The 12,735-nt window shown below is 43.6% G+C and overlaps 1 protein-coding gene across 7 annotated transcripts in view; it reads left to right on the forward strand.

Annotated features, from left to right (window-relative positions):
• Window positions 1–12,735, forward strand: part of PNPLA7 (patatin like phospholipase domain containing 7) — a 398,841-nt gene that overhangs the window by 274,905 nt on the left and 111,201 nt on the right. For all 7 annotated transcript variants that reach the window (XM_043530657.1, XM_043530661.1, XM_043530656.1 and 4 more), the window contains 3 exons: window positions 1,009–1,072; window positions 3,028–3,196; window positions 4,053–4,235. In XM_043530657.1, the coding sequence (XP_043386592.1) occupies window positions 1,009–1,072; window positions 3,028–3,196; window positions 4,053–4,235 (416 nt within the window). The remainder of the gene's footprint in view (window positions 1–1,008; window positions 1,073–3,027; window positions 3,197–4,052; window positions 4,236–12,735) is intronic.

Below are 12,735 nucleotides of genomic sequence, written 5' to 3' on the forward strand. Positions count from 1 at the left end.
CAGTCAATGGCTTGGTTGGTGGTCAGGGCACTTACCTGGGATGTGGGAGGTCCAGGTTCAAATCCCTGGATTGAATGAGATAAATTCTCTTTCTCTCTCTTTTCTCATTTTGACCAGAAATTTCATCCATTTCAAAATATAAAATAAACAGGTATATGGCTGCAAAAAGTTTCTGTATTGACAAATTTGCATTTTCAGATTGAAAAACTGCTATGTTGAAAATTCATGATCAGCTCTAGTCAGGAGTGATGTGCATTAGCAAAGCTCTGAGACTTGGGGAGTTTATGGTAGGGGGTCATTGTAGGTTAACATGAATCTTAGGAATGGAAGGGACTTTGAGAGGTCATCTAGTCCAGTCCCCTGCACTCATGGCAGGACTAAGTATTATCTAAACCATCCCTGACAGGAGATTGTATAACCTGCTTTTAAAAATCTCTAATGAAGGAGATCCCACAGCCTCCCTATGTAATTTATTCCAGTGCTTAACCATCCTGACAGGAAGTTTTTCCTAATGTCCAACCTAAACCTCCCTTGCTGCAATTTAAGCCCATTCCTTCTTGTCCTATCCTCAGAGGTTAAGAAGAACAGTTTTTCTCCCTCCTCCTTGTAACAAATTTTTATGGAAGTGCTTTGTCAGAGCTATTTTCAGGAGCCGACCCTTCTATTCTGCCTTGACTCTAGTCCAGTGGTTCTCAACCAATTTACCATTGTGGGCTGCATATACAGCTCTCTGTGTTCTGTGGGCTGCATCCACACAATATACATATGCTACCTGTATGGCCCTGAGGATGTCACATGGGCCACAGCTGTGCACTGATTGGGCCACAAACAGCCCGCCGGACGTGGGTTGAGAACCACTGTGTCAGTGCTGTGGTCCCTTAGGATCTTGAAAGAATGTGGATTCATGCTGCCTCTTGATAAAGTAGTTTGTATGTTCTTTTTTCTCTGAATGACTTGTCAGCAACCAGAAGGCAGGTGTTCGTGTATAACAATTTTTTATTTTCTTAGGTCCTGCTTTGCTGCTCACCAGTGATAATATCAAACAGCGGCTTGGTTCTGCTGCACTGGACAGGTAACCATTTCCCTTGACCCATTACTTACCGAACAATGCTAAGGAAGGCCCAAGATGCACTTGTCTAAAAATCACACACTCAGCATGGGGAATGTAGTACCATTTGCTAAAATATATACATTCCCATCAAAAAATAAGTCAGGCATACTATCCTTTTAAAATAGAGCTAAGGGTTTTTTTTAACTTTATTTTCCACAGACTCTCATTTTTCACTTGTCAAGCATATGCTTTTGAAATAGTGTCAGGTTAATTATCCCTGTCCTTGAGTGAGTGGATGTTTTGTATTCATTTGTAAAAATGTCATGAAATGTCTGATTAATGTTCGGCAGAGGCATATCCTGGTTCTTCAGTGTGTGTGTATTTAATGGAACAGGAAATTTAATAGCAGGAAAATAAATGGGTAAGAGAGCCTGTAAATGTTAGCTGAGACATAGACTGATATGAGGAACTTCTGAGTTACAAATCTGTTAGGCTTTCTTTTCGCTTAACTGCCTTGCTCAAATAGCTTAATTTCCAGTATTTTGTAGTGCTTGTGAATGTCCTTACCCAGCCAGCCTGTCTGGGAGTAGAGAACCCGGGACTTATCTGATTCTACAATAGAAACTTTGGTAAAGGCTCATTACAACTGGACCTTCTAGCCCAGCTTTTGGTTCTGAGAGCAGGATTCCTGAAAATGGCAGTACCCTGCTAGTTTACAAGAGTAAAGCAGAAGAACAGTGCTGCTTGTTTGCAAAGCCTGTGATGACTTATGAGGAGAGGCTGAGGGAGCTGGGATTGTTTAGTCTGCAGAAGAGAAGAATGAGGGGGGATTTGATAGCTGCTTTCAACTACCTGAAAGGGGGTTCCAAAGAGGATGGCTCTAGACTGTTCTCAATGGTAGCAGATGACAGAACGAGGAGTAATGGTCTCAAGTTGCAATGGGGGAGGTTTAGATTGGATATTAGGAAAAACTTTTTCACTAAGAGGGTGGTGAAACACTGGAATGCGTTACCTAGGGAGGTGGTAGAATCTCCTTCCTTAGAGGTTTTTAAGGTCAGGCTTGACAAAGCCCTGGCTGGGATGATTTAACTGGGAATTGGTCCTGCTTCGAGCAGGGGGTTGGACTAGATGACCTTCTGGGGTCCCTTCCAACCCTGATATTCTATGATTCTATGACTGCAGAGTAGCTTAGCCCTGGATTTGTTATGGTTGTGACCGAACCCTGAAGGTTTTAGAAGTTTTGTCGATGCTGATCCAAACTTTATAAATGTTCCTGTCTGTCCTTCCCTCTAAGAGGCTCTGGCTTCCACCTCTTCCATGACCCCTATTAAAACTGCCAACCTTCCTCCTTCACTTCTTGAAGACCCTGTTGCAGAGCAGAGCTTCTCTGGTCGCATTGCATTCGAAGTGCACTTGCTCTGGGGCTCTGCACCCCAGAGAACATGACAATCCCAGGAACATGCACTGTTAGATTTGGGCAGTGGTCATGGTTTTCAGCTGCACCAAAGGCATCCTCAGAGGTAGCATAAGGGAGAGAAAGGCTGCAGGAAGGGTTCTTTGGCTGTGCGGGAACTCTACGGGAATTAATTTTATTCACATGTGAAGAGTGTCTCACATTTAACTTGGAGGATGGAGGAAGGTTTATTTTGGCTTCTGTTTTTTCCAGATTGGCTTTTCCCATACCAAGATGACAGTGGAGCTGAGCAGCTAGGATTCTAGCAGTGGTGCAGTGGGTGGAGGGACAGATGCCCCACTTCCCCATGATTAAGAAGAAAGTGTATTTTTAAAAAAGAATATTTAGCTAGATTAGATTTCAGTCCTTTCAGTCATTAGACGTGTCCCATTTCAAAAATGTTTGGGTGACCCCAGCTTCTGTTTGTAGCTTCCAACATTTCCTTTGTGGGCTCAGTCCTCCACTCTGGCTGAATTCTTGCTGTGAATTGATGGTAATCGTTTTATTTGTTTGTATCCCCCAGTATCCACGAGTACAGGCTATCTAGCTGGCTGGGGCAGCAGGAAGATATTCACCGTATTGTGCTCTACCAGTCTGACAGCACCCTTACTCCTTGGACACAGCGCTGTATCCGACAGGCGGACTGTATCTTAATAGTGGGGTTGGGAGAACAGGAGCCCACTGTTGGAGAGGTGCGGAATGTCTTTCTTTTTATCTGAGGGTGGGGGCAAAATTGCAAAACAACCTATTGTCTGACTGAGGTGATAAGCAGCCTTTTTCTGGCTTTCTGTTTTATTGGATTTGAGACCCCTTGGGCATCAAATAGTGCGGCCAAACGGCTGAGAAATGGGCATTTTCATTATCAGCTCCCTGGAAGTTTCTTTGAACTCCTGGGAGTTTGGGGAAAGCTACCACCTACAATCTCTGTATACATCACCTCCTTGGCTTGTCTCAGTCTTGGAACAGAACTAGTGAGTAGATGGAAAATGGGAGTGCTGTAAGTGAAGCTATGATAATAATGAAAAGTAAAGAAGACAAGGAGGGAAGCAATGGAAGAAGGAGAAAATATTTGAAAAAAGTGGCCTCATGTAAAATAGGCTGAGAGCACAATAAGCAGCATTAAGCGTTTTTAAGCTTTACTTTTTATCAGCGTGGGAGTAGATTTCATTTTATTTGAGCATTGTAGGTCCACCTTGTTTAGGTGTACAGTAGGCATTATATAGATATAGTGTTCAACTTGTTTACTTTAAACGGGTCTTCATAAGTCCCTGCTAATCTTCAAGCAGGGAAAAATTAACTAGCTAACATTAAGAGTAGCCATATACATGCAAAGGTGTAAATATATTAGCCTAAATTACCTTTGTCTGATTGGTCCTAGTATGCAGATTTCCACAGCTCTCTACATACGCATATGAGGTGAGGAGCAAGATGGGAATGTGTAGGAAAGTAGAGGGGGTGTACTTTTGTAAGAAGTACTGTACTCATTCACATTGGCCCTGAAGTAATGGATAACTGATTGTCTGACTGTGTGAGTGTAATGTGCTTCAGCTGGAAAGGATGCTGGAGAACACTGCAGTCCGAGCCCAGAAGCAGCTGATCCTGCTCCATAAAGAGGATGGGCCTCTCCCTTGCCGAACTGTGGAGTGGCTCAACATGCGGAGCTGGTGCTCAGCTCATCTTCACCTCCGCTGTCCCCGTCGAGTCTTCTCCCGGAGGAGCCTACCCAAGCTGGTAAGGGACACCTGCCCGTGTGTTGGTCTTCTGTCAGCACTTTCAGTCCTAGCAGCACATTTACTGTTCATTAAAGATAACCTGGGATAATGTCAGTGCATCGTGTTGTGACCAGCAGTTGGGAAAGGTATTACCAAGATATTGTCTCCATTAATCGAGGACCTAATTCATTGTAGAAACCTAGTAGAGATCCTTGCTTTACAGCTGATTTAGGGACTGAAGGATGTTTGTAGGTATTTTGATCTGTTGGAGCCAGTGAATATGTATAGCTGTTATGTAGCCCTGCCACGGGGTGGTCCCCCGAGAGTCCTTTCAGGCCTTAATCACAGACCGCATCCACCCCAGATCTCCTTCATCACCATGTTTTCTTGTATTCTTCTAGCAGGCCACAGCCAGTAGTGCTATTTACATCTACTTTCCGTCCATAGCCAGCCCTCCTTGCTTGCTTCTAGGGAAGGGAACTGTATTCACAGCATCTAGTCCTGCCGGCTTCAGCTTTTCTTCAGGCTCCCTGTTCTCCTGTCTGAGGAGAGATTAATAAGACTGGGACTTTTCAGCTTGGAAAAGAGGCGACTAAGGGGGGATATGATAGAGGTCTGTAAAATCATGAGTGGTATAGAGAAAGTAAATAAGGAAGTGTTATTTACTCCTCCTCATAATACAAGAACAAGGAACCACCAAATGAAATTAATAGGTAGCAGGTTTAAAACAAACACAAGAAAGTATTTTTTCATGCAACGCACTGTCAACCTCTGGAACTCCTTGCCAGAGGGTGTTGTGAAGGCCGATACTATAACAGGGTTCAAAAGGGAGCTAGATAGATTCATGGAAGATAGGTGCATCAATGGCTATTAGCCAGGATGGGCAGGAATGGTGTCCCTAGCCTCTGTTTGCCAGAAGCTGGGATTGGGTGACAGGGCATGGATCACTTGATGATAACCTGTCTGTTCCTTCCCTTTGGGGCAGCTGCCATTGGCCACTGTCAGAGGACAAAAAGAAAAGGAGTACTTGTGGCACCTTAGAGACTAACAAATTTATTTGAGCATAAGCTTTCGTGAGCTTTCATGCATCCGATGAAGTGAGCTGTAGCTCATGAAAGCTTAAGCTCAAATAAATTTGTTAGTCTCTAAGGTGCCACAAGTCCTCCTTTTCTTTTTGCGAGTACAGACTAACATGGCTGTTACTCTGAAACCTGTCAGAGGACAGGATACTGGGCTTGATGGACCTTTGGTCTGACCTCGTATGGCCATTCTTATGTTCCCCCAGCACTACCGTCCTGCCTGCTTATATAGTCCTAGCTGATGGGGGTACTTCTGCCCAATTAGCCCCTCAGCTGTATCTCTATTCAGTTAATTGGCTGCCTCTGCCAACTGTCTTCCAGTTAGGTCCCAATTAATATAGCCTAGTAGTGGTAGAGTGACAGGGTGCTGCGTTAGTGCCAGACTCAGTACACTAGGTTACAAGCCCTTAGTGTTATCAGAAGGCTCTCAGTGTTTGAGGAGAGGGTGCAGAGAGCCAAGCAGGCTGAAATCCTGCATAAATTGAGGGACTTCTTTGTGGAATACAAGAATGAGGCTTTCAGATGGTTAGTTGCGCTAGTTGCATTTTCTTAGAGGTTGAGTTCAACATTTGATGTTTTCGTTCCTGTTTTTTTTTTTTTTACTTATTTATTTTTTGTAGGGGGATGGGTGGGAGGAGGAAGGAATGTCATGACTTTATCTTTCCCAAGAAGTTGCACAGTGCATATCTTGTCATGCAGGGCAATTGCACATTCTCAACTCAGTGGAAGAGGGAGTCTTTTAAACATGTGGTCAGAACTGGTGGCCACCTTAATGCAATGAAGGCCGAGTAGCTGTTTCTCTTACAAATTCCCTGAGCCTCCAGGTTTTGTAACAAAATGTCAGAACAATGGTAAATGGCATCAATGTGAAACTTGGTTGTATATCATGGGGTTTTGCCTAGTTGAAGTTGTAGTGAAGGAAGTGACTTATTTTGCAGGCAGGTCCATCTTTAAAGTGGATAAACTGGTGTAGTGTTAGAAAGCGAGAGAGAGTTTCAGCTCAATTTAGCTGTTCATTTAGGGATCAGTTCTATCCTATTGATTACACTGGGAGCTCTTAGTGCTCTGCAACTTTGAAAATTAGGCCACCTCTCGTTAGTACCTAAATGTGGGTTATATGCCTAATATTTTGACCGTATCCTCTTTGCCTCAGTTTATAGATGAAAATGTGATTATTTCCCTATGTTTGGCTGGCAAGCCTTCCCTTAGTTCATTTGTTGACCTAGGTCCCCCCTTTAAATACCAGGGAAGCTAACATCCCTTAACACTGGTTTGTTTTGAAATGTTGGCGGAAACAGGTTTGTGAGCTTCGCTCTGATTATGACATCTAAAATAAAACTTAAATCCTGTTCAGTTCGTTTAATTATTTTGTTAAGAACACAAGCTGAGCCAATTCTCTGTGTGTCTGAAGGTGTAATCTGTCAGCCATGACTAGGAAGGAGGGATGAGGACATGTTTGTGCCTTCTTGTCCTTTGGTTCACTCCCCTCTCCACATGGTTCTCCATAATGGACAAATGAGTTCTAGAGACAATTATCCAAGGTTGCAACCTTTAATTTCCTTTATCTCCTATCCCTGACAAGGTACTTGCCAGCTACAAGGTCAAAGGATTACCCAGATACTGCCACCATGCTAAGAGCCATGCAGCATTGTCTGAATATCAGGGCTATAAAGCATGTTCCTCCATCCATAACTTTCTATGGCATGTATTTTTTTCATAGACTCACAAAAGTCAGAGGCTTCAGAGCAGTTGGGAGCCTGAAATCCTTGAGCAGGCTCTAGCTCTTGGGGGGTACGCTGTTGTCTGTTCTGGCACCTGTTCACCTGGGAGACTGCATGTCTTCGATTGACCTCTCTCATACGGATCTCTGCTGCCAAGTACAGGATTCAGACCCACTGGTTAAGGGCCAGCCCCCCTCATCTGTTGCTGCTTGGATGAGTCTTGTAAGTCCATCTGGGTCTGTTCCTAATTGCATTGTGTCTGTAAGGGATTAGGGAACATATCAATGAAGAAGAGAAATATTTGGCTTTTGCCTGTAAGTTAGTTGTCTTCAGTTATGCTTGTGCAGCATCTGTGGCCGACCCTGTATTGGTCAGCATTAATACTAACGTAAACATTCTTAGAGGGAAGCAAACATACACACTTCAATTTTCTTATATTTTAAAAAGGAACTTTCATTATTTTTAGCTGTGTAAATTACAGCCTTCTGGGTGAGAATTTGTGAGTGGGTCTTCGACACTTCAATATGAACAGCTTTGATCTACCTTCTGATCTTCCAGGAGAAAACCCACCCACCAGATGTGAGTCATAATATTCCTGTGATCTTTACCTCCTACATACAGACAGTACCAATTGTGCAAGTGCAACTGTTGACAAACCTGGCATTAAAATCATTGTTTGTATTAAAGCCCAGACTCTTAATATCGTAGTAACATCATGTCTGTGGTTACTGCTCTCCACATCTACCATTTTTCTGCCTTCCCCCATTTTGGCTTATGAACTCTGAATGCAACTTATGGAAGCATAGAATCATCGAATATCAGGGTTGGAAGAGACCTCAGGAGGTCATCTAGTCCCACCCCCTGCTCAAACCAGGACCAATCCCCAACTAAATCAATCCCCAACTAAAGCATCATTTTCTTTTATTTACGTCTTGCCGAAACTGCCGATCACTCTCCCGTCAACTCCAGTACTCCACCGGCACAAGAAGCATAAGGTAAGTCGACAGGAGAATTTCTCCTGTCAACCCAGCATGGTGTAGACACCGCAATAAGTCCACCTAAGGTACGTCGACTCCAGTTAACTTATTCTGGAGTAGCTGGAGTTGCATAACTTAGGTCAACTTAGCCCCATAATGTAGACCTGCCCTTAGTAGCTCTTAGCATTAGACTAATTAGTTGTAAGTAGTAGTAGTTTAAGTGTCCTAGTTTAAAAAAATGTTTATTTTTCTTTCATATATGTTATATATTATGGATACTAGGTAGCAGTTCTTGTTCACTGGGAGGTTATGTCTGGTTCTTCCAGCTTCAAACATTGTCTGTCATGCCAGGAAAAATGAAGAACTTCATTTCCTCCTGATGGAGAGCTTTCTGTGCCTGGCTTCTGATCCATGCCAAGGGGCACCCCCTGTACTCTGGTATCTGAGCAAATCTGCTGCGTCCACAATATTGGAGCCCCATATCTCTGGGTCATCTAAGAGGAGACCCAAGACTCCTCTCATAATTCCTCAGAGGACAATGCTCTTGGATCACCAGGTAGAGAATCTACCTCAAAAAAGCCAAGGTTGTCAGTGTCTTTAACCACTAAGGCACCATCTGCTCTCCAGTCAGGTACCCACGAGGTGGCTGGTTCCTCCAATACCCAGGGCACTGCTAGACTGAAAGATGGCAAAACCTTGGTCTGGAGAGATTGCACTGTTAGCAGACTGAGGTGGCAAGAAGAGCGCTTCTGCTTCCTTGGTACGGAAGAAACCCACTTGGGCTCCAAAGTTATGCTCAGAATAAAAAAGGACAAAGCCAGAGTCATCCTAACAGTTCCGACCCGGCCCAGATTTCTTACCTGATTCAGCTGACCGTTTGCTCTCAATCACTCTCCACGCTGCTCCTCATCTCCTCTCCCAGGAAAGCGAGATGATCCTTCACCTCAGTCTCGCAGTGCTTCATCTCAAACTATGGTTGGTGGTTCACAGGCAGCCTGCTCAGAGGATGTAAAATGAATACTGTTGCACAGCAGAAAGCAGTCCACTCGCTGCACGTACTCTCAAAAATGGACGAGATTTGTCTGTTGGTGTGACTTCAAACATATGCCACCAATGACCTCATTGCCGCTGGATATACTGGACTATATCCTAACTCTAAAAAGCTTGGGACTTTTGATGAACTCCATAAGAGTTTATCTGACAGCCATAATGGCTTTCTACCCCCCAATAAAGGGTTATTCTGTCTTTGCCCGCCCAACCACAGCGAGATTCCTCAGGGGACTTGAAAACCTCTACATGCGAGTCCAATGCCCTACTCCTGTTTGGGACCTCAGTCTAGTCCTTAAATGTCTCACAGGACCCCAGTTTGAACCAATAGCTACCTGTGCAATGCTCCATTCCTGATAGCCATCACGTTGGCGCAGCAGGTTGGGGAACTAGGAGCCCTGATTACATGCCCCCCTTTCACAGTAGTTTTTAAGGACAAGGACAAGGCCGTGCTGCAACCCCCTCAAAAATTTTACCCAAAGTTTCTTCCAAGTTTCATATTAACTAACCCATTTATCTGCCTGTTTTCCACCCCACACTGCTGCAGCAGTGCCTCCTGGTTATCTAGATGAAGTCAGGAGAGCCCTGGCCTTCTATCTGGATAGGACAAAGTCCTTCAGAACGACCCACAAGTTGTTTGTCTCTGTGGCAGATAGGTCAAAAGGGTCTGCAATCTCTAATCAGAGGCTTTCCAAATGGAGATCAGCCTGCATTAATTCTTGCTACAAATCTTTCAATATTCAAACACCTTTGAATATATACACTCATTCTTTTAGGTCCATTTTCACATCTATGGCATTCCTCAAGCATGTGCCCATTATTGAAATACGTAAAGCTGCTACTTGCTCACTGAACACAATGTTATAACTCACAACTCTGCTGCAGATACTGTGTTTGATTTGGCTTTACTTTCTTTGGTACTGGACTCCAAAGTCTCCCCCACCTTAGAGGGAACTGCTCAGAAATCACTAGAGTGCAGCACCCATAAGGACACTGCTGGAAGAAGAAGAAATGGTTACTCATCCTGTGCAATCACTGTGGTTATTCAAGTTGTGGCCCCCTGCAGGTGCTCAACCTCCTGTCCTCCTTCCCCTCTGCTTCAGAGTTTTTTGCTGTGGAGCTTGGCTTTAGAGAAGGAACTGTGGGCGGTTATATAACAATGGAACAGGGCACAAGACTGACTAGCATGCATGCGAAGGTGACACAGACACTGCTATGAAAAATCTCCAATCAGTACGCACCTAGATTGGAGCTCCCGTAGGGACACACGTCTCAAAGAACCACAGTTACTGCACAGGGTGAGTAACCATTTCTTCTGTGAAAGCTTTTACATTTGGACTTGTCTGATAACTTAGGGTTGTTTTGTCCTGCAATATTGAGAGCTGAGGAAATACAGTAAACAAACCATATGGGACACATTAAGATACCAGCAAAAACAACAAGGAGTCCTTGTGGCACCTTAGAGACTAACAAATTTATTTGGGCATAAGCTTTCCTGGGTTAAAACCCACTTCATCAGATGGTAAGGCAACTCCCATCTTTTCATGTGCTGTAATATATGTACCTGCCTGCTGTATTTTTCACTCCATGCATCTGATGAAGTGGGTTTTAGCCCACGAAAGCGTATGCCCAAATAAATGTGTTAGTCTCTAAGGTGCCACAAGGACTCATCGTTGTTTCTGCTGATACAGATTAACACGGCTACCCCTCTGAAACCTATTAAGACACTGTTATTATTATTTATCCAAATCCAGAGAAGGTTCAGCTTCAAAGCTGAATCAAACTTGGTGATTTCTCTTTCAAATACAGCTGCTCACATTTATAGCTACAGTAAAGTTAATCAGATATTTAGATACAGAAAAAGGTCTTTAAGGATAAATATTTAAAGAATTCTTTTCATGAATAAATACATACACTGTTTCCCAATGACTTTTCATGGTTTTGGAAATCTCTGACAGTACTACTATAACTATTCTATAGGTATTAAGAGTGGATTTCAAATAAAGAAACTTTACATGTGTAAGAAAAATAGTTATTGATGATTTCAGGGCAGCTCTGCCCGCTGCTTTTCTGCTCAACTGGTCTTGGGATATCTAACTATATATTTCCAAACACTGATGCACTGATGAAGTGCAGTGGAAAAACAAAGGCAGCATTTGGCCTAGTTTGGAGTACAGTGCCTTGGAATTCATATTCAGCTGCCAGCTATTTTGTTTTGCTATGTCATGGATGTTCTGCACCTGAGCACTTACTGTTGTTTCAGATATGTTAATTCCTACCCAGATGTCTAACACATTTATTCTTAAATGAATGTTTCTTCATCATTATCCCCAAATGTGGCAGCTCCAGTTGGATTTTATAATGTCACAATGATTAGAGCACCAGTGTGGGAATATTGTGTGTCCTTAATTTCCCCTGCTGTCTGTGCATTATTCCCTTCTTTCATTAACTGTGTAGGGGCAGGTATTCATAGAATCATAGAATATCAGAGTTGGAAGGGACCTCTGGAGGTCATCTAGTCCAACCCCCTGCCCAGAGTAGGACCAATCCCCAACTAAATCATCCCACCCAGGGCTTTGTCAAGCCTGACCTTAAAAACATCTAAGGAAGGGGATTCCACCACCTCCCTAGGTAACGCATTCCAGTGTTTCACCACTCTCCTAGTGAAAAAGTTTTTCCTAATATCTAACCTAAATCGCCCCCACTGCAACTTGAGACCATTACTCCTTGTCCTGTCATCTGCTATCACTGAGAATAGTCTAGAGCCATCCTCTTTGGATCCACCTTCCAGGTAGTTAAAAGCAGCTATCAAATCCCCCCTCATTCTTCTCTTCTGCAGACTAAACAATCCCAGTTCCCTCAGCCTCTCCTCATAAGTCATGTGTTCCAGACTCCTAATCATTTTTGTTGCCCTCCGCTGGACTCTCTCCAATTTTTCCACATCCTTCTTGTAGTGTGGGGCCCAAAACTGGACACAGTACTCCAGATGAGGCCTCACCAATGTCGAATAGAGAGAAACGATCACATCTCTCGATCTGCTGGCAATGCCCCTACTTATACATCCCAAAATGCCATTGGCCTTCTTGGCAACAAGGGCACACTGTTGACTCATATCCAGCTTCTCATCCACTGTAACCCCTAGGTCCTTCTCTGCAGAACTGCTGCCTAGCCATTCGGTCCCTAGTCTGTAGTGGTGCGTTGGATTCTTCCGTCCTAAGTGCAGGACCCTGCACTTGTCCTTGTTGAACCTCATCAGATTTCTTTTGGCCCAATCCTCCAATTTGTCTAGGTCCCTCTGTATCCTATCCCTACCCTCCAGCGTATTTACCACTCCTCCCAGTTTAGTGTCATCCGCAAACTTGCTGAGGGTGCAATCCACACCATCCTCCAGATCATTAATGAAGATATTGAACAAAACCCATTTGTGTAAATTTCTTTATTTGATAGAGAGCATTGCAGGATTGGTAGAGTGAGAAGTCTGATATAAAAAGGATTTCTCTAGTTATATGCAAAATATTTTTAAAAATTTGATCTTTAGCTTATGCCTTCTGGGATTTGGGGAGAGAGATGTAAAGACAGTGTTCAGAAGAAGACCAGGCAGAGGGAGGAGAGGATGAAAGAGACAGAGAAAACAAACAAGTTGGAAAGGGACACACACACACAGAGGTGCAATGGCATTGCCATTAATCGGGACA

Source organism: Chelonia mydas, chromosome 16, assembly GCF_015237465.2.
Source record: "Chelonia mydas isolate rCheMyd1 chromosome 16, rCheMyd1.pri.v2, whole genome shotgun sequence".
Classification (NCBI taxonomy): Eukaryota; Metazoa; Chordata; order Testudines; family Cheloniidae; genus Chelonia; species Chelonia mydas.